Source organism: Rhinoderma darwinii, chromosome 3 (assembly GCF_050947455.1).
Source record: "Rhinoderma darwinii isolate aRhiDar2 chromosome 3, aRhiDar2.hap1, whole genome shotgun sequence".
Taxonomy (NCBI): domain Eukaryota; kingdom Metazoa; phylum Chordata; class Amphibia; order Anura; family Rhinodermatidae; genus Rhinoderma; species Rhinoderma darwinii.
The window spans coordinates 300,750,047-300,774,905 of record NC_134689.1 but is presented as its reverse complement, the minus strand read 5'-3'; the positions used below and the strand labels follow the sequence as shown (position 1 = coordinate 300,774,905).

General features: G+C 40.9%; 1 protein-coding gene across 2 annotated transcripts in view; it reads left to right on the top strand.

Moving 5' to 3' along the window:
- Positions 1–24,859, top strand: part of SEMA4B (semaphorin 4B) — a 287,580-nt gene that overhangs the window by 255,242 nt on the left and 7,479 nt on the right. For both annotated transcript variants that reach the window (XM_075858142.1, XM_075858141.1), the window contains exons 4-12: positions 5,659–5,810; positions 5,896–5,958; positions 9,096–9,194; positions 13,150–13,261; positions 13,414–13,530; positions 13,876–14,033; positions 16,746–16,927; positions 17,366–17,516; positions 22,133–22,343. In XM_075858142.1, coding sequence (XP_075714257.1) covers positions 5,659–5,810; positions 5,896–5,958; positions 9,096–9,194; positions 13,150–13,261; positions 13,414–13,530; positions 13,876–14,033; positions 16,746–16,927; positions 17,366–17,516; positions 22,133–22,343 — 1,245 coding nt within the window. The remainder of the gene's footprint in view (positions 1–5,658; positions 5,811–5,895; positions 5,959–9,095; positions 9,195–13,149; positions 13,262–13,413; positions 13,531–13,875; positions 14,034–16,745; positions 16,928–17,365; positions 17,517–22,132; positions 22,344–24,859) is intronic.

Here is a 24,859-nt window from a genome sequence, read left to right as displayed (position 1 = left end):
ACTGGCGGTTACGGAAGCAGCGTAGCACGCGAGCTACGCTGTTTCTGTAACGATCATTCAGTTCAATGGGACTTACGGAAACAGCGTAGCTCTGCGAGCTACGCTGTTTCCGTAATCCATGGTCAGAAATCACTTGTTTCAGCCACAACTCAGAGAGGTATAACAGGATTTAGGGGGCCCTGTTCTAGAGATAGATGCGGGTCCCAGAGGTGGGACCCGCATCTATCTGACATTTATGATATATCCTGTGGATATGTCATACATGTCTCTGATGGGAAAACCCCTTTAATGCATTCTTCTAAATTACTTTGAAATCTGCTCATTGTCTCAAGGTGTGTATATATAGATGCGCCGCCGACATGACAAAAATGTATAGGGACGAGCGATCGGAGTAACGAGCGCTCATCCCCCATACTAGCTCCTTGTGAAAGGAGCAAATGAGCGCGGATCAACGGGCTTGTTGATCGACTGTTTACACGACCCACTTCGGGCCGGGTAATATCACCTTAACTCCTAGATCACTCAACCCTGCCCTTACAGGGGTACACTGTAGGATTAGATAGAATGCCCAACTGATCATAGAAAGAAGCGCTGGCAAATCTAGACATTTGAAATGGCTACCCCTTTAATAGTCAATATGAAATGATTTCCGAGGAAGAAAGGGTTATGAATTTCTTACATTGTTCAATGGTAATTTTGTTTGTATAGAAGTTGGGATCATGGCACTGTAGTGATTTTGGAGTAAAGCTGACCTGAGATGAAATAAAAGTTGACTGAAATGGACAATTCATACATTTTTCTCAGTTATGAACCATTAATTGGCCACATTCTTTGGCACAAACAATGATAACAAATTGACAAATGGTTCAAATATAGACGTGTTGTTTTTTTGGGCAACATTCATCCATAATCTGAATTTTGTGGTATGATCAGCCATTAATGTTATAAAAAAGGGTGTTCTTTATTTTCTTCATCCTGCTGCATCTGGCAATATTTAACTGTGCATGGTTGTAAATGTTAGTATTGCTGGTGGACAAAGGTAACGTCAGACAACGATCGGTCATCCATCTGCGGCTCTTTTTATGGGCACCTTTTTTTTAATTTTTATATATCTATGTTGGATAGAGTTTCATTAAATCTGTTCTTATAAAGAAAATAATAGGGTTTATGAATACAGCTGTTTTTACAAATTGTAAAAAATTCCATAAAATTCAAAGCAGTTTGGCCTGGGAGTATTTTTTATTACTGATTTAATAATGAGGTACAATAGTCTTCCTATGTTGCTTTTCCAACTTTACCCACAACTGATGTTTGCTTTTTCTAATTAATTTGTATTCCGAAAGAATGTGAAGCACACTTGTTAAACAGATGGGCCAATTCTAGGTTCTTACAAGACTGTGTTCGTACAGAGGAAATAGAAGAAAGACCTTGACACAATATGGCAGCAATTCACAATACAAGCTGCCCAGATATGATGTCCTGTAGCATTTAAAAAGTATATTTCTAAATATAATTCATCTGGAACAATAATAAGTGTGTGGACTCCGATAAATATTGTCTTTGTAAAGATTATTTTGATGGTATCATTACTAATTAGTGGGTTCCTAAAGTGAGCCATTCTTTATTATCGCCTGCAGGACTATCCAATAACCTTTATTAATAATTATTGGAACATTCCTGATCGTAAAGGAAGTGATTCCTATAATAAGCTGCTAGACATTCCCGAACATAATTGCTAAAATAACTTCAAGTTTGTATTATCATCAAACTGTTTAATACCTTTTCCATATAAATGTTGCATTATTCCATATCTCTAAGGCCTCATGCACACTTCCGTTGGCCATTGATCGGCCGTTATTGACGGTCCCGTCACACACAGGCTGCACACGGATGGCTTCCGCATGCAGTCCGTTGTTTCAGGGACCAAATTCAATGAGAAGGCTGAGACTGTTCCGTCAAAAACAGGCAGGAGTAGGACCTGCCCTACTTTTGACGGAACGGCTGCACGGTTCCGTTAAAACAACGTAGGTGTGCATGGCCCCATTAAAATGAATGGGTTCAGGGTGCTATCCGTGATCAAAACTAATAGCACCCTGAAGGAAAAAACTGAAGTGGGCATGAGGCCTAACCGGAACATATAAATGCTACATGTATGGGAAGCCAAATGTTAATCTACCTTGCAACAAAGGATTATCATTATCACATATGATGGTCAATAATGACGTGTGCGGCCATCTAAAAGCAACACTAGTAGCCTATGGTGTTATAACATTAAATACACAAACCCACAGGTGGACAAATTACTAGATCTTTTAGGACCCAGTTTAGACCACTGCAAAATTCAGTTTGATTTTTTTGAAGTATCCAGGCAATAGGTTCCATTAAAAACCACCCAAAATGTTGGCATCAGCAGAAAATTTCTAAGCAAATTTGTTACATGGCTCCAAGGATTTTTCTAGCAATGAACTGATATAAAAATTTAGGATTCTTGTTCGTTTATGACGCTGATTGGTCAGCGTCACACACTCCTCTGTACAACACCCACTTGGTCAAAAGTAAAAACACGCCCAGTTAGGCATTAAGAAACTAATTAGCATAAATCTAAAATAGGTCATAACTTGGTCAAAATTTATCGTTTTTCAAAATGAAAACTACTGCGGTCACCTACATTACAGCGCCCATCTCATTATGTAGGAGATAGGGCACTTATAATGTGGGGACAGAGCCTCTTTAAATATTTTTCCCTGATTTAAAAAATTCCCCCGCCACTGCTACCACCACCATGGAGTAGACCAGCAGTGCTTTAATGCTCAAAGCTACAAGTAACGTGAACTTTTTTTATTTTCTCTGACAAGTCACAACTGGAAAATGTCAAGGCTGTTCAGACAAGCTAATGAACACTAATAACAGAATGCTGTCTAATGTTGTGAAACACGGCATGAAAGATGACAAAGGTCGGGCTGCATTTGTGGGTCGTGCCTCACAGGAGGCCTGGGCATTGAACAGAACAATTTCTTCTGAGGCTTGCTCTTCATTACTCTTGTCAGCTTGGAACATTCATCTTCTAGTGAAGAGTATTCGAGATTGTGCAGGTGGCTTAGTGTCGCAGGCTACTGTAGTTATATTCCATAGTTCTAGCTTATCGACCCTGACATGGCTTAGTACAGTATTTTGTATATAACTCAGTAAAATTTATATTATTTGTGCTATGAATGATCAATGAACTGTTTTATAATTCTACAAGAAAATGTGTGGGGAGGTGTTTAATAGAGCAGTGAAGAGACCGGTAGATATAACTTGACAATATGCATTGAAGAACACCTGATAAAGGTTGCATCAAAGGTACATTTACGCAATACTCTTTCCGCTCTCCATGTATGTCTAATAAATCGAACAGCCAGATATTTCATGGTGCACGGGTGAAATAGATATTAACAACCCCAATGTGGTAACAATTTCTGAGAAGATGGTAAAAAAAATGGGGTGTAAGCGAGGCTTAGAAATAAGAGGAGAAAGGGCGATGGTAGTAGACAGGGTAGAAACTGAAAGGGTTGAGGTCCTGTTGAATAGACAAAATATTGAAGTGACCGATGGGGCTGATGGCAGTAACCCAATAAAGGAGACTTTTCTATGCAGTAAGTGTTTCAGGGTGTCCAGGTTTCTTCACACTTTCTCTATCTGTTATTTAGAAAACCTGTAAGAAGTTCAATATGATGGTGATGTAGAGGTCTACCGTGGCTGGTATGAATGCCTTTTCTGGACAACACAAATTTACAACCGTATTTAGGCAATGACTTGTGGGGAAATGAGGTATAGATACACATCTTTATAGTTCAGACACCACATCCTGATGCACTCCTCCGAATGATGTTTCTGGTTGGAAACCATCTAACTACAGTAATTCCACCCTATTTTTCTGTACCCCTAAAGAACTTGCTGGAGGAAACGCATAAGGTTTTTTTTTTGTAAACTGAGCAGGTATTTGGAGGGATCTCTTTTCGGGGGGTTTACTCCCATTATTCTCCTGATCTGTTCTCCAATGCTCTGCAGCTATAGGAATTGAGTGAGATTAAACCATTGTCCCGCTAGATCCCCGCACATTTCCAGGTAATATATTTTGATATTTATTGTGGGATGAGTTTTTATTATTGGCTGCGTCTGTGTTTTGAGTTTACTCGGGTATTTGTTACATTTTTATTTTATTGAAAGTTGTTTTATTGGTGACTCTTTCTACGACTTGGTTTTATTTGAATATGTTCATACCCCTTTTGTGTCGTTAGTAGCAATGCCTACATATTTTTCCTATTATACAGCGCCACACTATTTGCCATGTTCATCATTTACAAGGACTGAAAAAGTGGCTTTTTTTGGCCATAGCAAGCAACTTTTGATTTGCTGTGGGCTACAGTTTTGATACATGAGGCGCAGAATGTTTTATTCATTCACATCTGTGGCTACTGAAGCTTACCACTGGAATCCCTACCATGAAGACATTCTATGGCTAGTATATCTGTATATTGTTAACCTATAATATATTTATACTATAAACACCTCATCCACCACATAGTTAATAAAATCTACAGAATGTTCCAGAAGGTTTCCGGCTTCTACTTTTGGAGCAGAGCAGCAGTCATGCTGTTCAACTAGCCTGTTTCTGAGCCAAAGATCTGTATCTGGCAGCACAAGGAGTATGGGCTATGGAGCTTGCCGTCGGAAACAAGAAGTTTGTAAGTTGCACAAGGGAATAGTAATCACCTCATGGTTATTAATGAACTGGAAAACTATTCAAAGGACACAGTTTGTCCCATACTGCCCAGTCTGAAAACCTCCCCACTGGGGATCAATTGATTGGAGCGGCGCATGTGTTGGTGAAGAAATGAATACTGTGAACACTGACTTGCAAAATGCCTTCCTTCTCTATTATTTGCCTAATTTTCCAGCTGTGATGTATTTTTTTGACTTTTATTTATTTTTTCTTCACATTTTGTCAGCTTTTCCTATAAATTCACTGTATCCCTTCACTCATAGCTGTCACTATGCCCACATTTACTTTCCGTAACATGCATATGATTCTGAGCCTGTGCAACTAACATGAGGTGGTAATAAGTTTGTTTCCAAAGCAATAGACTCCAGGTGCTTAGTCTACTAGAATAAAAAAATACCCCTTCGAGTCATTATGTTATTCTTTCCTGTCCAGTTGTCACATGCAATTTATAGTTGTGTAGTCCTCTTATGTGGTAGAGAATAAATACCTTAGGGAACAGGTGTGACTGCTACCTCTGCAACCCTTAAACCTGTACACACTCACAATGTTTATGAATCTGGAAATTTTTTAAGACATATATTTTTTATTTTTTTTCTCAACTAGATCAGTTTTTATATTGAATGTATGTTGGCATTGTCTGCATTTACAGCTAATGATAATTAGGCTAGTGTCTATACATTATTCCTGGTCATATTGTTTGTTAAAATATGAGTATAGTATCTGCTATTTGCCTGTGTGATGACCAGATATCGGTTCAAATTTTATGATACAGATTTTAACTGGATTATAAATTAAATATGCAACATACTGTATTTGCTTATTATTGCATGTTGTAAATAATCACCATTTTATAAAACCCCTGACTAATATACATGCTATGTCGTGTTTTGTAGGTTCTCCAGAAAGGACAGTGAAGAGGTTTGAGGCAGAAGGAGTCAGCCATTATACAACCCTACTGCTCAGTAAAGATGGCAGCACTCTGTATGTGGGGGCCCGGGAAGCCCTCTTTTCACTCAACAGTGCGAACTTTACATCTCTTTCAATGGTAGGTGCTTCTACTTTGTCTTTGAACAGTGGCGAAACAACCTTGTCACCTGTACTAATGCAGAATTTTATTATTCGTTTTTCAGTTAACATGGAAAGCAGAAGACAGTAAAAAGAAGGAATGTACTTTCAAGGGAAAAGATGCCCAGGTACGTTCTACTATATGTAGTTATTCTACTGTTTTATACCAAGACCTGCAAACTCGTATGAATTTTTTTTTTACCCGTACTTTTTCTCAATTATAAAATGAACGATGGCAAAGGCGAAGACTCTAGTGAAGAGGCCAATGCAAGCTGTAATACTGCAGCTAATATTGCACATTCGACCTCCTATTGCAACATCTATGGGGTTAAAGTAACTGCAAGCAGAGACGTTGTGGTTGTGGGATGACTACTGATGAGCTTTGTTGAGCTGTGTATGTGGCGTTCTTCCAATTGCACAAATTTGCGCCAATTAAGTCTGTAACAATCTGGTGAACATCCCAGGAGGCTGATCTCTTAGGGAATATGCACACACAAAATAAAAAATGTCTGAAAATATGGAGGTGTTTTCAAGAGAAAACCGCTCCTGATTTTCAGGCAGTTTTTAATCAAACTCGCGATTTTTCGCAGTGTTTTTGACAGTCGTTTTTGAGTCTATGAAAAACGGCTCCGAAAACTTCCCAAGAAGTGACATGCACTTCTTTTTCGTGGCCGTTTTTTTTACGCAGCCATTTTGAAAACGGCCCGTCAGAACAGATGTTTGGAGGCGTTCTGCTTCCGATTTTTCAGCAGTTTTTCGGGACGTTCATGGCCCGAAAAACGGCTGAAAACACTCCTTGTGAACATACTCTTACAGTTGATATCTGCAGTCTAGTCTTGTTAATGGTCCAAGAGAGGGACCAAAATGTTAATTTCATGTGAGTAAAATTCTGTTGTTCTGTTCTTAGACCATTGATAAAATTTGGTCCTGTAGCGTGGTCTGCCCAGGTAGCATCCTAGCGCATATTTGTGCTCCCATGTCATGTGGTTCCCCTTTAATAGAGGCACACAAAGTTTTGCCTTGGGTCTTCATCTGCTGATGCCCTGGATACTCAGCAATATTAAATACCAACCTCAATGATTGTACTTCTGGTTGGGCATCATGTTGTTCCTTCCCAAGGGACCATTCATTAGCCATAGCTGCTCTGAAAATTGGCAGGTGCTTGATAAATGTTGTTCGACCTGAACTCCAAGAACTGGTGTAATTGCATTGATAAACTATTGATTGACCCATAGAATCCCCTTTTATTTAATAAGGCTCTGTTCACACTTGCATCATGATTTTCGTTTTTACAGCAGCCATGATGAATATGAAGGATCCATTATGATGGATCAGTTCTTTTTCTTCATTGGCTTATAATTGATGTTATGCTATTCTGACCGTCCTGAAGAAACTGAGGCCTGACAGAAATGAACTAACGGAGCTGTGAACAGAGTCTGAATTGCGTAAACTCTGTTCTAGAAAAAAGTTATCTGTGGTTTTCAAATCCCACAGCCTAAGAGTCTTAATATACAGAATACATATTCATTGTCCAAAGTACAACCACACCCTTGTTACACGTATCCGCCGCACGAATATGTATTTGCATGTGCACTGTACCTGACCTCTTTAATAAATACAAAATGGTAAACAGGAGCTGAAAGGTTTGTGTCATGTGTTTGTACAAATCTATGTGATTTATAGCAAACATTGTTAAAATGGCAATCTGTGTCGGCATATTCATGTATGCGTAAAGAGAAAGTATGAAAGAGGCAAAATGGTGTTTTCTCTGTCTCAGATGTCCCTTGTTGCTACATAGTAGTCACCCGTAATGTTTTCTGATCCTTAAAGAGTACATCAGGTTTATTGCTGTGTCATAGAGAAATGTTGTAAGTTTGCATCGGCGTAGTCTGGTAAAAGTCCCAACTACCAATCACTGGGACCTGCGCATTAAAGTCACAGTCCTGTCTAAGCTATTTAATCTAAAAATCTTCGAACTAAAAGTCAAAGGGGCATGGCACTAAGAATATTCACACTACATTCTGTGTGTACGTTCTTCACATGGGCCAGGATATACTTTTGTCTGGTTCGTTGAAAGTACCCATATAGCCCTATAGACCTTTCTTTTCTTTTTCTTTTCTTTTCTTTTTCTTAGTGAAATGGATTATCTGACGTGGACTTTGAGTTTTTAATCACAATTTTATATCTCTGTGTGCTGATGCGTCACTTAACATGAATCACATGGCTTTAATGGCCGCAAGTGTTGTCACCACATGGGAGCCTATACGTTCCCATTAATGATTGGGATTAATGAATTATGTAATTTGAGTGTGTATTTATCATTGTATAACATAATTGTAAGGCATCATCTGTTGTGTAGGAAGATCTAGGGGAGGTGTCCTTTTATATAAAATTAGAGAAATCTATATCTATAATTTCATATAGAGCCCACATATTCCTCAGAGCTGTACAGATTTTTGCCAATCACATTAGTCCCTAGGGGCGCCTAATCTTATTTCTTCTCAGACAAACATACCAAGGTCCATTTCACAGAAAGTAAATTAACCTATCATTATTTTTTGTGAGTATGGTAGAAAACCAGAGGAAATATCTGGTAATTCAAGCTTCCCTTAGTTTCAGTAGTACAGCCATTATTTGGCAATTCGCCTAATTTTGCAGTTTATGTTAACTCAAACCCATCCTCTACCCACAAGACAATCACTACTGAGGTCAAAGGTGTGTTTACAACCCCCCCCCCCCCCCCCCCAAAATGAATTCGACCCTAGCAGTACAGATTTCTGAAAATCCAAGTGTTCCTTTAGAAAGAAATGCAAACTCAAAGGGGCTGTCGCAGGACAGACATTAATGGTAACGTCGCTAGGATATGTTATCCGTGTCCGATTGGCAGGGATCCAACTGATTAGACCGCCGCTGATTGCTTTCTCCAGAGGCTGCATGGTCGGGCATCAACTATAACGGGCCAACCATGCAGCCGAGAAAGCAGAGTAGAGCCAACATGAGAAGACATGGCATGGTGCTCCCCTAGTGCCACTGCAACATCATTCTAGCAATCTGCAGGGATCACAGCATTCAGACCCTGCCCATTGGACACGGTTGGCATATTCCAGATTCCCTTTGAAATGAATACCGCTTTGTGTGTGGAGAAATACTGCCTTGGCTGCAATTTGTGGTCTCTCCCTTTTGACGATAGTGGTATCTGATGGTGGCATGCAATGCTAGGCAATGTGAAAGCAAATAACCTGAATCTTGTCTTTTATTGTTTCAGAGAGATTGTCAGAACTATATTAAGATCCTCCTGCAGGTGAACAGCACACACCTCTACACCTGTGGAACTTACGCCTTCAGTCCCAACTGCACCTATATCGTAAGCACACTTCCTTCGCTGGATCAGAAAGCTGTTACACCATGTCAGGGTTGGGTTAATAATGACATGATTTACACTTCTATTATTAGAGCCACTGCTTGGAATATACACATATGGCGGTTTTGGAACTTTGAAATCTCCACGGGAAAGCATACCCTAAAATAAATGAAAAAGTTTTATACTTTGAACAGCATTTTACACTTTTCATATAGAAATATATATACGCCATAAAAAATGTGTTACTTTGTAAATAAATTGCTTTACTTTTATTGTACTTATTCTGAGTTACGGAAAATATAGTCCGGAGCTGCATTCATAATTCTGCAGGTTCGATGCTGAAATCTTGTTGTGTCCCTATCCCCTGTATAATAACCCTGTACGCTTCGCCAAGCTTAGTACGTCTATTTACGAGTATGGGGGGGAGAGAAAGCTGTCGGCTGACTGCTATTCTATATGTATTGCTAGCTTAATGGGATTTTCCAACTTATTCCAAAAAGTGGCAGGGGTAGGAGGGATGCATTAAAAAAAAAGAGCAATATTCCCCGCACAGATCCCCGGCGTTCCAGTGACGCCACTCCAATCCTCGCTGGTGCTGTTTATTGACATGACTGCAGCTGTGATGTGCCCTTATACCCACGTGATCGCTCCAGCCAATCACTGGCTTCAGCGATCCTGTGCCATATATCCACTGAGAAGAGTGATTTGCTGCAGCGTTTATGATTGTATACAAGCACGTCATCGCTGCAGCCATGACGATAAACAACGATGGGAGGATCGGAGGCGCTCGAATGCTTTGGATCTGTAAAGTAATGGGTCTTTTTTTTTCTACCCTTGCCGCTTTTTAAAAAAAAAAATAAGGCAGAAAACCCCTTTTAAAGAGGTTGAACAGGATTATAAAAACATGGCTGCCTAGTTACAGAAACTGTACCACACCTATCCATAAGTTGTGTGTGTGGTATTGCAACTTGGCTCCATTGAAATTAAAGGGGCTGAGCTGCAGTACCACATACAACCTGTGGACAGGTATGGCACTATTTTTGAAAGAAAGAAGTCATGTTTTTCTAATCTGCTACAACTCCTTTTAACCCTCCTACTCCACTTTAACTAGCGCTAAGCTAAAGGGGGGGGTGTAACAGTCGACAAGTTTGTTGACAGTCTCCAAGATCAGGGCAGGTAAATTGCAGTGTATTGTTTGCTGGTCATATGGTTCTATTTATTGACTCATTAAGGGTATGTGCACACGGTAGCAGGCTTTTACGTCTGAAAAGACAGACTGTTTTCAGGAGAAAACAGCTGCCTCGTTTCAGACGTAAATGCTCCTCCTCGCATTTTGCGAGGCTTCTCTGACAGCCGTAAATTTTGAGCTGTGCTTCATTGAGTTCAATGAAGAACGGCTCAAATTACGTCTGAAAGAAGTGCCCTGCATATAATGTATATAAGTGTCCTGCACTTCTTTTGACGAGGCTGTATTTTTACGCGTCGTCGTTTGACAGCTGTCAAACGACGACGCGTAAATGACAGGTTGTCTGCACAGTACGTCGGCAAACCTATTCAAATGAATGGGCAGATGTTTGCCGACGTATTGTAGCCCTATTTTCAGACGTAAAACGAGGCATAATACGTCTCGTTTACATCTGAAAATAGGTCGTGTGAACCCAGCCTTAGGCTGGGTTCACACGACCTATTTTCAGGCTTACCCTCACAGATATCATTTGAAATATATTTTAAAAATAATTCTGTGGTTTGTATACAGGATTATCTGTCTCCCCTGCTAAACATTGTGTGTCATTAATATGTGCTGCAGATTGGCAGGTGGCGTCAGATAGGAGTAAGCCATTTTAACCACTTTATGTTGCACATGTTAAACAACAGCCCAACCGTGATTCGAAAACTGCCTAGCCAACAGTGAAAATAAAAAAAAATATTATCTGGACCTGAAAGAACTCTGTAATAAATCATTACAATGAGGAACTCCAAGATAAAAATAGGGATTAAAAGCCGATGAGTGATTTATGGCATTTTATTGACGCATAGGAAGTACTACCGTGTACATTTTATTCTCATAGTCCATAGAAATATTAGGTGGATTTCCATTATGATCTCATGCAATATTCAAAAATTCTGTGCTTGTTCATAGCCATAGTAATGCAGGCGTAAAATTTTGGGTGTATTTCCATTGCTGTCAATATGGTGTGTGTTACCGATGAGTGGATTCTTCTAGCCTTTAGGGCTTATTCAGACAAACGTGATATACGTCCGTGCAACGCGTGTGATTTTCACGCGCCTCGCAAGGACCTATGTTAGTCAATGGGGCTGTTCAGACAGTCCGTGATTTTCACGCAGCGTGTGTCCGCTGAATAAAACTCACGACATGTCCGATATTTGTGCGTTGTTCGCGCATCACGCACCCATTGAAGTCAATGGGTGCGTGAAAATCACGCGCAGCACACCGAAGCACTTCCATGTGACGCGCGTGATTCGCGCAACAGAAGTAAAATGTATGAATAAAAACAGAAAAGCACCACGTGCTTTTCTGTTTACAAACATAGTGTCATAATGATGGCGGCTGCGCGAAAATCACGCAGCCACGCATCATACGCGGCTGACCCACGGAGCTGTTAAGTGCCTTTTGCACGTGCAAAACGCAGCGTTTTTTGCATGCGCAAAACGCACACGCTCGTATAAATCCGGCCTTCGAAGCAGATGAGAATTCATGATGTTGGTGAGCTCCGCTTCCTTCTCACCACAGTCTGGCAATTATTTGCTTAAAACGCCTCCGGATTGTATAATTTAATGTTCTCCTATATATCATTTGTATGCTAAGCGTCCTTTTCACACATTCCAATATTTGCCAGCATCCATGAATGAGGCATTATAATGTACTGTATGTAGGCCATAGGCTGAAACCTGTTCTGTGTATATAGTCTGCCCTCTGTTATTGTAATGACTTCACTTCTATCAATGCCTGTTATAACCCACAAATATTTTAGACACCCACATGATTGTATCGCACATACTAACACCCTTCAGACCTATCTCTTAATGTATTTACACTCCCAACAAAAATAATTTACATCTTTATTTAAAACCGGCATCTAAGCAGTTAAACATAATTTGCGTAAATCCGCTGAAGATGTATCTATTTATCCATGGAATACCTGAGGATTATTAACTATACCAATATTTATCCATATGCCAACTGCATCTGACTAAACGATAAATGGGATTGTCTATGCACAGATGCACTGATACTCCAGGGTACCCATGCAAACGTGTAATCATTGTAAACAGGCACACAAACGCGTTCCGCCAGCTTCATTGCCTCTCACTGTGAAGCCAATGCTACACGGAACCAGAACACTGTACAAAGTGGCCGGCAATTGAATCCTTATTTGCTACCCTAAGGATAGTTTCAGAACGTTTTGAGTTGTATGGATGTGCAACGTGAGGTCCAATCTATAAAAGTGGCAAAAAATAAGATCAAAGGCAAGGCCAATAGCAAGCGGTGAGCTTCCAGCTTGTTCACTTTGGACAATCTATTTTATTAGAAGGGTCCCTCGATGATAAGCTGATCACGGGGTGTCTCCCATCCACGTTTTTAGAAACCACTAAATCAGTATCAATTGAGCACCTAAGAAATCATATGGATGTGTCCTCCATTAATAGCATGTTGGACTTCTGGTATCTAGTATTTCTGCAGTAGACCTGGTCATTCCGTCAAAAGTAGGGGCAACTTAACTTCTCATCTAATTTTTTATTTTTATTTTTTCAGTTACCGACAGTTTATATAGTAGTACAGTGTAGCTATATCTTTAAAAAATTATGTACGTTATTAAGTATGGATCTAAATTTTATATTTTTGTGACTGCTTGTATTTTAATACATTTTCTTGTGCATAGAAGCCTGGACATTCAGGAACTGACTTACTGACTAAGTGTCTCCATTTCCATTCTAGAGAATCCATGATTTTACTTTGGAAACTGATTCAAATGGTCACCCCATCATGGAAGATGGAAGGGGCAGATGCCCGTTTGATCCAGAATATAAGTCCTCTGCTATAATGGTTGGTAAGTACAGCTGCAACAAGGGCCTGGAAATCGGGTTTCTCCACAATCTCCTGTGATTTCTGTTTTGGATCTTCAAACTTCTCAATGGACGATTCATGATTTCTCTGATTTTTATATACTCTGCTTACTGAATTCTTCTGTCTCTGTACCAGATGGGGACATGTATGGAGGCACTGTCAGTACTTTCCAAGGAAATGAACCCATCATTTACAAGAGTGAAGACAGCAAGATTAATCTGAAGACCGAGACCTCCTTGAACTGGCTCCAAGGTTGACCTTTGATTTACTTTGATAAGAATGTGTGCGGACATAACATGGCTTTTGATAGAGATCAGGGGCCACCTTTGATGTAAACAGAATCTTCCTAAATTACAAATATTTGCCTGCGAGGTTGAATCCAGCCATCCTATGGTTTAACTAGCACATACTGGTATAATTTAGACTAAGCAACAATGTAGGCGTATTTGGAGATTATTCGGGATGAGTACTTTCTAGTATGTAAATAGGGGCATAGCAGGAGTACTGATCAGACTGGGATGAGTGTTTATGGTGACACTGTGAATAACTGCAAAGGACCTGATATTAAACTCATTATCCTGTGCTTTGTCATTGCAGATCCAGCTTTTGTTGGCTCGGCTCATATTCCAGAGAATCTTCCTAAAGGGAACTCTGCAGGTGACGATGATAAGATTTATTTCTTCTTTACCGAGACTGGAAAAGAATTTGATTTTTTTGAGAACCCTTTTGTGTCCCGGATTGCCCGAGTATGTAAGGTGAGGAAAACCAACATTTTTAATTACTGTATAACATGTCACAAGCTATAAATGTGTCTCATTAATCCTGTATAATTGATCAAGCTAAACAAAAAGGGGGATATTCGGACTGTCATTTGATATGCCAGTCTTCACATAAAGAAAGTTGGAGGAAAAGGCACCTAATTTATTAGGAGGTGCACAACTCTTAATAAATTAGGCGCATCTCTGGTTGTTTGTGCACCAGAAAGTGAAAGCTACACTAGGCATGAGCTGGCATAGATTTGTGCCATATTTTACGCTAGTTTCTGGCGATATAATTTACTTCAGTTTCTGACGTAAGTTATTTTAAATATGCCCTGCCGTCTTTTTTGGAAAGGTGACGTTAGCGACTGAAACGGCACTAAACTCGCAAGATTAGTTAAGAAATTTCCCCTAAAGACTCTGATAGGCCTGGTGTCTTCAATGCAGTGACTTTATATTTGCAAGATAAAAACATCTATAGGAATGTACTTGGAGTACAACTCAATGTGTCTGCTACACACACGAGACACGAGACACACTTACAAAATAAGTGAAAGATGAGTGTCTTTATCCACAAAGTGTTGCACATTTTACATTCACTTCTATTTGAGTGAGTTGAATTGGGCAACAGTTAGAGGATCTGTCACTAGTTTAGTAATTCCCTATCTCCAAGCTAATCTAATAGGCGCTGTCACACTGATAATGCTAGTGAAAATTGTGTCCCAAAAACGTTTAGTATTTAGAAGTTATGAGCTTTTTTCTAACTATGCAAATGAGGCTAAACTAGACAAGTGGGCGTCAACAGCAGCGATTCTCCTGAGGTGGAGCTTCCTGACAGCCTCTGACGCTGTCCTATCAGCATGAAGCTGCTTCACACAGTGTGAGAGTTTCAGGCTGGAGGGAAGGGGGATCATTTAAAATAGCCATATCTCCGGCTGTGGACCACCTAGAACAGCGGTTCTGGTGTCATATAAAAGATGAGATTCTAATCGCAGTTCTATCTGTGAAACAACCGGAGATATCACCGGTTGAAAACAGTCCGGCGTTTAAGCTGTATACTATATGATCACACTGTGTTGCTGTGCAAGGAAGGGGGAGAATATTTAGAAAAATGCTCATAACTTTGTAAATAATATCCGTTTTTTTTTTGTTTTTTTAAAAATAAATACAAAAAATACACTGTAGTTATCAGTAGCAAAGCGCCTATTATATTATTTATTCCCTATCTCCTAACTAAACTAGTGACAGATCCTCTTTAAATCATGCAGTTCAATTTGCATTACCTGTCTCTGGTTGGGATTGCAATTTTAGACCTTAGAGACTACCAAGGTGTTATTTATATTTGTTTTTGGGAGGTTAAAAGACAAGTGATGTAAGCACAAGTCCCACAGGGTTGTCACCTTTTTCCCAGACCATGAACATCAAACCTGCCTAAAAATATATAAATACAGGTACGAAAATGTCACTGCTGTTTTTTGCTATACAGCATTACAGGAATGCTTATTGGCATCCCATTTAGGCGTTCTAATGGTATATTATATATTGAGTGTCACCAAAAAAACAGCTTCAACTAAGAAAAGTCTTAACAGGATTTGTAACCACTTGAAAGAAGAAGACTTCTCTAGAACATATATTTAAATGTATTTATTAATTTTATCAGGAAAATGCTCCTTATGAAAGTATTACAATAACATGCACTAAATGTATAATACCATTTTAGAGAGATGGAAGTTGGGTCTTATTGTCAGAATTGACTGGGGATTTCCAAACTATTTGAAGTAGCAGTGATTATTTGTTGCGTTATTTACTGTGTGCACAATAGCCATTTTTCCAACAATGTGTAAAATATAAGTTGAAATGTTTTTTAAGTGCTGAAAAAAAACTGGTCACTAGCTCATATATGTTGAACTGGTTTACTGACATGAATAGCGCTGTCTTCCTGAATTCAGCGCTGTTTTTTTTTTTTCTCCTAGAGCCCCCCCTTCTTTACAGAGATATTGCCCAATGTTGTGTTGTCTCCCTATATGCTAATTTACTGTAGTAAGCCAATGAGGTGGAGCTAGCTTCCCTGCCACTGATGCTAACCAATCTGTGTGAGGCAGCTTGAGTGTAGTTCATGCCCTGTTGGCTAACTACAGCAAATTTGCAAGGAGGGAGCCAACACAACAGTGGGTGATATCTCTGGAACGGGGAGGTAGGGATCCAGGATTAAAAAAATAACACTGGAAACAGGGAGACAGCGCTATTCATGTCAGTAAACCAGTTAAACTCATATAACCTAGTGACAGGTCCTCTTTAATTTGGCAATGCTGCCACCGATATCATCATTACTGGACTAATAATGGGACCGATGAACCCCTTATTTGTTTGACCTCCACCCTCTCAAAGAAGAAAACTGTCATTATCCCAGAGATTAGTTCACCAATATGTTGCTAATGTATTGTCCGTAGAGATGGATCCCTGGGCAACGGGAATGGGGCCAACCTGTTCTGTTGAACTTCATCTCCATAGACCGTGCACCAGCCTCAAAGGCTATATCTATGGCCTTCAATTTCTGTCATAATGATATCAGAATCACTTGCCTATTAAGTTAATGAACGCTTGATTTCCAATAGCCAACAAGTAGTCTTGTGATAATTCCATAACCTTTTCTGGTCAATTATTTCCTAGTTGCTATTTTCTCTGATTCCTTTGATATTGTCTTCCTAGGGTGACCTTGGTGGCGAGCGTGTCCTACAGAAGAAGTGGACCACTTTCCTGAAGGCCCAGCTTCTGTGCACTCGCCCAGAAGATGGGTTCCCTTTTAATGTTTTGAAGGACATGTTTGTACTCACTCCAGGAGGGGAGCATTGGATGAATACCATTTTCTATGGGGTCTTTACTTCGCAGTGGTAAGCAGAATGTTGTTAGTATTCAATCTATGTGTAATGTGAGGAACACCCAAGATTTTTGGCTTTCCTTTAATAAGTCCCACGCTGTGACTTAGCTGTGAATACTGTTTGTAGCGTTCATAACAGCCTTGTATTGTGAACTGCATTTCGGCCTTTTCTTTGTTTCGTAATGATCACTTTGTCCTATTTCTCAGTTTCCCGAGCTTGTTTGTGTGACCATTATAATGGCACGGCTTTCACAGGATCATTTTTGATCACTAAAATGAAAAACAAATGTAAAAGTAAATAAATGAAATTAATTTATATATATATATATATATATATATATATATATATATATAATTATATACCTGTTGCAACTTTGATGAGCCTGGAGTCAGTGGCTGCTCAGGGCCCATATGGGAACTCCTATTCTAGAATTGTGATTTTTCTCTCCAGGAACAAGGGGGGTGTTGGAAGTTCTGCTGTATGTGCCTTCTCAATGAATGATGTGCAGAGGGCTTTCAATGGCCTCTATAAGGAAGTGAACCGCGAGTCTCAGCAGTGGAGTACGTACACCCATCCTGTACCAGAGCCACGACCTGGAGCTGTAAGTATTGCTTGTACCCCAAAGTGTCTGTTACAGGATTGACACAAAATATAAACTTTCATCCTACAGATATTATTGTAGCCCCTTCCCGCCGGATCACGTATATAAACGTCATTAAAATCGGTGGCTTACCACCTTTTCACGTAAATGTACGTCATGGAGATGAAGCTGGCTCAGGAGCTGAGCCAGCGACATCACCACCGGGTGACAGCTGTATGTTACAGCTGGCACCCTGAGGTATCGGCCAGGACCAGAGCTAGCCTCCGATCCGACCGATTAACCCCTCACATGCTGCGTTCAATAGAGATCGCAGCATGTGAGGAGTTTATAGCCACCGGCACCCCAGCAACGTGATCGCTGGGTTGCTGGTGGCTGCAAAGGCGATCGGAGGGCTAATGCTTACCTCCCGATCAGCCTGTAACGGAATCCTCCTATGCCCCGTCGTCGGCGGGGCCCAGGAGGCTTCCGGTAACATCGGCAAGATGGCGCCGGCTCAGCTTCCGGCTCAGAAGCTGAGCCGGCGTCATCAGCAGTGGGTGTCCGCTGTATGTTACAGCGGACACCCCGATCTATCGCCAGGAACCGGAGCTAGCTCCGATTCCTGGCATTAACCCCTTCGATGCAGCGATCCATTGTGATCGCTGCATCCTAGAGGTTTGTAGAAAATCGGCAGCCTTGCCATGCGATGGCAAGGCTGGCGACTGCTACCATGGCAACAGGAGCCCTAACAATGGACTCCTGTCTGCCATTACGTAAGCTGATTAGGCCCCGCCCAGAGGCGGAGCCTGATCGGCTTGCTGTCAGTGAACAACTGACAGTTCCAATACATTGCACTACATAGGTAGTGCAATGTATTAGAACATCAAACAAACAGTTGGACATTCAAGTCCCCTAGTGGGACTAAAGAAAAGTGTAAAAAAAAGTGTAAAAAAAGTTAAAATAAAAGTTGGAAAACATACAATAAAAGTTTCAAATAATAACACAAAACACAATCGCCCTTTTTCCCTTATCAAGTCATTTATTATTGAAAAAAATAATAAAGCCATACATATTTGGTATCGCAGCGACCGTAACGACCTGAACTATAAAAATATTATGTTATTTATCCTGCGCAGTGAACGCCGTAAAAAAAAAAACCTCAAAAACACTGCCATAATTACTGTAAAAAAACAGTAATTATGGCAGTGTTTTTGAGGTTTTTTTTTTTACGGCGTTCACTGCGCAGGATAAATAACATAATATTTATTCACTGTTTTCCAAAAATTGAAATAAAAAGTGATCAAAAAGTCGCATGTATCCAAAAATGGTACCGATAAAATCTATACCTCGTCTCGCAAAAAAACAAGCCCTCACACAGCTCCATCGATGAAAAAATGTAAAAGTTATGGCTCTCACAACTTGGCGACAGAAAAAATACATTCTCTTTCCAAAAGTAATTTTATTGTGCAAAAAGTTATAAAAAAGTTCTATAAATTTGGTATCGCCGGAATCGTACTGACCCGCAGAATAAAGGTAACATGTAGTTTATAATGTACGGTGAACGGTGTATATAAAAAAAAAAGTGGCACAAGCTGGTCATGACATATTTGACACTGAATTGGCATATCTAGGGAAACATTTTAATTTGTACCTTCCGCAGCGCAATCATTTATGGAAAAGACGTGGGGTGAAAATGCTCACTACACCTCTTAATAAATGCCTTGAGGGGTGCAGTTTCCAAAATGGGGTCACTTCTCAGGGGTTTCTTTTATTATTTCACATCAAAGCCTCTGCAATTTTGAACCAATACTTTATAAGTCGCCAAATTAGGCCTCAATTTACATGGTACTCTTTCACTCCTGAGCCCTGTCGAATGTCCAGGCAAAAGATTAGGGCCACATGTAGGGTGATTCTAAAACAGGGAAACACCGCATAATAATTGAGAGCTGTCTTGTTATGGTGGCACAAGCCGGGCACCACATATTGGCGTATCTAAGGAAAAATTCCCATTTTCATTCTCCCACATCGTGTGCACACGAATTTCTGCAAAACACCTGTGGGGTTAACATGCTCACTACACCCCTTGAGGGTGTTGTTTCCAAAATGGGGTCACTTCTGGGGGGGGATCCACTGTTTTGGTCCCACAGGGACTTTGCAAATGCAACATAGCGACCAGAAACCAAATGCAGCAAAATCTGTACACCAAAAGCAAATGGCGCTCCTTCCCTTCTGAGCCCTGCCGTGTGCCCAAACAGCATTTTACGACCACGTGTGGGGTATTGCCGTACTCCAGAGAAGTTGCTTTACAAGCGTTGGGGTTCTTTTTTTCCTTTATTTGTTGAGAAAATTAAAAATTTGGAGCTAAAGCTACGTCTTATTGAAGAAAAAGGATTTTTTTTATTTTCACTGCCCAATTCTAATAAAATCTATGAAACACCTGCTCACTACACCCCTAGATGGATTCCTCAAGGGGTGTAGTTTTCTCAATGGAGTCACTTTTTTGGCGTTTTCACTGTTTTGGTACCTCAGGGGCTTTGCAAATGCGACATGGCCTGCGCAAACCATTCCTGCTAAATTTGAGCTCCAAAAGCCAAATGGCGCTCTTTCCCTTCTAAGCTCCGCCGTGTGTCCAAACATCCGTTTATAACCACATGTGGGGAATTGTTCTACTCGGGAGAAATTGCTTTACAAATGTTGTGGTGCTTTTTCTCCTTTAGTCCTCGTGGAAATTAGAAAAAATTAGCTAAACCTACATAATCTTTGAAAGAATGACGATTTTTATTTTCACGGCCTACTTCCAATCATTTCTGCAAAAAACCTGCGGGGTCAAAATGCTCACTATACCCCTAGATAATTTCCTCAAGGGGTGTAGTTTCCATAATGGGGTCACTTTTGGTGGATTTCCACTGTTTTGGCACCGAAAGAGCCCTTGAAACCTGACATGGTGCCTAAAATATTTTCTAATAAAAAGGAGGCCCAAAATCCACTGGGTGCTCCTTTGCTTCTGAGGCCGGTGCTTCAGTCCATTACCACACTAGGGCCACATGTGGGATATTTCTAAAAACTGCAGAATCTGGGCAATAAATATTGAGTTGCATTTCTCTGGTAAAAACTTCTGTGTTACAAAAAAAATAGAATAAAAAAGAATTTCTGCAAAAAAAAAATTGAAATTTGAAAATTTCACCTCTACGTTGCTTTAATTCCTGTGAAACGTTTAAAGGGTTAAGAAACTTTCTAAATGCTGTTTTGAATACTTTGAGGGGTGAAGATTTTAAAATGGGGTGACTTTTTGGCGGTTTCTAATATATAAGGCCCTAAAAGCCGCTTCACAACTGAACTGGCCCCTGTAAAAATAGCCTTTTGAAATTTTCTTGAAAATGTGAGAAATTGCTGCTAAAGTTCTAAGCCTTGTAACGTCCTAGAAAAATAAAAGGATGTTCTAAAAACGATGCCAATCTAAAGTAGACATGTGGGGGATGTTAATTAGCAACAATTTTGTGTGGTATAACTGCCTGTCTTACAAGCAGATACATTTACATTTAGAAAAATGCTAATTTTTGCAATTTTTCACCAAATTTTGGTGTTTTTCACTGGTAAATATTGAATTTATCGACCACATTTTTCCACTATCATAAAGTCCAATGTGTCACGAGAAAACAATCTCAGAATCGCTTTGATAGGTAAAAGCGTTCCGGAGTTATTACCACATAAAGTGAAATATGTCAGATTTGAAAAAATGGGTCTGGTCCTGAAGGCCAAAATGAGCTTGGTCCTAAAGGGGTTAACTAAATTTGTTTTGCTTCCGCGCTAGCAGAAATGGGTTGGTCAGATTCCAGTATGTACCTGACTAATATTATATCTAAAGATTCTTGACATCGAGCTCTAGAAAGCCTTGTATAGAGATTTAATAATGTACTGAAAAAGCGAGAAGTTCTAGATGATCAGACACTGTACGGTATCCCCATTATTCTCTGCTAAAGTTCAAGAGCACTTGTCATTCTATTTTAGAATGTGTATTAACACTGCCCTCTAGAGGACAAACTGTATAAGCTGCAGAATTTTACCAGGAAGTATCATGCACTACGTTAGTTTTTATTAATTGTCTACATTTTATTTATTGCCTGCGTTGTCTACATTCGCGATACCGCTTTGGGTAAGACAAATAAGGGAATAACCTCACCGGAAAAAGCTCAAAACATTTTAGTATTCTAGATCGGTTCTGCAATGTTATTGATCAATTTGTATGTCACTTGGCAAAAGTAAACAGTCCCTTGGTCTAGGACTATACAGTCATTCACATGTTTTACTTTTTACTTTATTTTTTTATTCTTTATTATTTTCCATCTACTGTATATAAGAAAAAACATAGGAGCAGATTTATTATACCATTTCCGCCAGTTTTCCTGACAGAAAAAAGCTGCAAATCTTGGCGCACGCCTGTTGGGGACTCTTAATAAATTTGTTGCATCTTACTCCAGCAGGCTTCTGTTTAAGATTGGCATATGAAATGCCAGTCTTAGTAAATGTGGCACAACTAGAGATTGTAGGAGGGTGATGTTGAGCGCTTATGATTTTTGGTAATTTATCTAAAGATTCGAGGTGGTGGCATAATGTTTTACGTTTTTATGTCCTAACAGTGTATTACTAACAAAGCAAGGAACATGAAAATCAATTCCTCCCTGCAAATGCCTGACAGAGTATTGAATTTCATCAAAGACCATTTCTTAATGGACAGTCCGGTGCGGAGCCAGCCGCTGCTGATCCAGACGCAGATGCTCTATCAGCAGATCAGTGTGCAGAGGGTCAAGGGGCTGAAGAAAACCTATGATGTCATGTTCTTGGGGACAGGTAATGCTTCATCTAGTTGTACGCATGGCCGCCATCAGGGAGGTACTGCCGGTACTGCTGTCAGGGGCCCGGTCAAAATTTGAAAAAACGGGGGCCCGTGCTCCACTGCCGGAATGCATTTGCTCACGGGCCCTTATGATTTCACTTTGGTGAAAGGAACAGGTCCCATCACGGAGCCGGGGCCCGTTGTTTGCATCAGAGTAAAATCATAAGGGCCCGCTGTTCACATAGAGCCCGCCCCTCCTCCTCCTCTACAGCGGCGTGACAGCGCGTGTGGAGGAGACGTCATGAAGGTGGCGGGAGGTTTGAATACAGTGGAGGCGACAAGAAGCAGCAGCAGAAGAAGACTCCTGACACAGTGAGAGTACAATATGTAATGTCTGTGTCAGTATGTAATGTCTGTCAGGCTGCTGCTGCCCGGAGCCTCCTCACATCACATCCCCACAATAAAAATCAGTGTTACCCATGTCACACTATACACTCTCAGCTCTGCTTCATATCCTTGTATCGCTAGTAGCATTTCTTACCACTTATCTCCCGGGCTGTGTATCAGAGGGAGAAGACAGGTTTATTGTCCCGTTATACGCAGCCCAGGAGATAAGAGCCATCGCAGAGCTGCTGCTAGTGATACAATGCAGTGCTTCAGTGTCCGGAGGATCATACAGACCTGGGTAAGACACTTGCTTTCTACGGGGGGGGACGGGGAGATGATGGTGTAGTGGGTAGGAGATAATGGAGGGCGGATGACACTGAAGGTGACATTATACTAGGGGGATGATAACTGGGGGAAAAGAGGATATCTGAAAGGAGGGGTAGAGGAAGGAGAGAGTATACGTGGGGGAGGGGGAGAGATCTTTAAGGCTATGTACACCTCTTTTTTTTTTTATACAAAAAAGTTTATTAGTGTGTGTTATGAAACTTTGTAAATACTTTTTATTAAAAATAATTTTTACTTTATGTGATACAGCTGCTTTGTATCCTGTATACAGAGCAGCTGTATCGTGCGCAGAGACCTGTATCTGTCAGGTCCGGGGGACTGACGGGTTCAGTGTTGGCGGGCCAGGATCCACCTGTTATCGATCAAATCTAAATTATGAACAGGGACACGCAGATAAAGGTTTCAGTGCATGATATAGCTGCTCTGTATCTCATAAAGTAAAAATATATTTTTTTAAAAAGTATTTACAAAGTAGCACCAAACAGACTGCTAAAACAACAAATACCACACTCACTTTACATTGCCTTCAAACCTGTGGTGGGTAGAGACAGGGCCGGCCTTAGGATAGATGGCGCCCCGTGCAAAATTATCTTTCGGCGCCCCACCCCATCATAAAAAAAAGGGCCATAAAAAAATGTATAATGCCCCTTTAGTTCCTCCCATACAGTATAATAATAATATATTATAACCCCTTCAAGGACACAGTATTTTGTCCTCTAATTGTGCCCACACAGTATTATGTCCCCTAAGTGCCACACACAGTATATTGCCCCCTGTAGTGTCCCTACACAGTATAATGTCCGCTTAGTGGCCCCCATACAGTATAATGCCCCCCTCCCCTTCCTGCCACACACAGCCCCCCTGTAGATAGTGCCCCCTGTAGATTATGCGATACAGCCTTCCTTTAGACAGTGCCATACAGCCCCCACCTCACCCTTGTAGATCATGCCATACAGCCCCCACCTCACCCTTGTAGACAGTGCCATACATCCCCCACCTCCCCCTTGTAGATCGTGCCATACAGCCCCCCCCCACCTCCCTCATGTAGACAGTGCCATACAGCCCCCCACCTCCTCCTTGTAGACAGTGCCATAAAGCCCCACACCTCCCCCTTGTAGACAGTACCATACAGCCCCCACCTCCCTCATGTAGACAGTGCCATACAGCCTCCCCACCTACCTCATGTAGACAGTGCCATACAGCCCCCACCTCCTCCTTGTAGACAGTGCCATAAAGCCCCACACCTCCCCCTTGTAGACAGTACCATACAGCCCCCACCTCCCTCATGTAGACAGTGCCATACAGCCCCCACCTCCCCCTTGTAGATCGTGCCATACAGCCTCCCAACTCCCTCATGTAGACAGTGCCATACAGCCCCCCACCTCCCCTTGTAGATCGAGCCGTACAGCCCCCCCCTCCCCTTCCTTGTAGACAGCGCCCCCAAACAAACAAAACAAGTTGTACTCCGCTAGGCCCCGCTCCCACGATGAACTGAGCTGCTCCACGACGGGATCCTTGCGTTGGCCGGGGTGATCCTGTAGCCTAGTACAGAGTTTCCCAACATTTTCGGACTCGAGGCACCACTGGAAAAAGAAAATTTCCTCAGGGCACCCCTACTTTAGAGAAAGACAGAAAATGGCTAAAAACAAGCACTCCACTCGTAGAATATGTTCACACAGCGTTTTTTGTAAGGCAAAAAAAATCTGCCTCAAAATTCCTTCAGGAACTGACAGCGTTGTTTGACCTTTTTTTTTTTTTTTTGCGTTTTTTTTAAGCTGTTGAAGCGAATGCAAAAGAT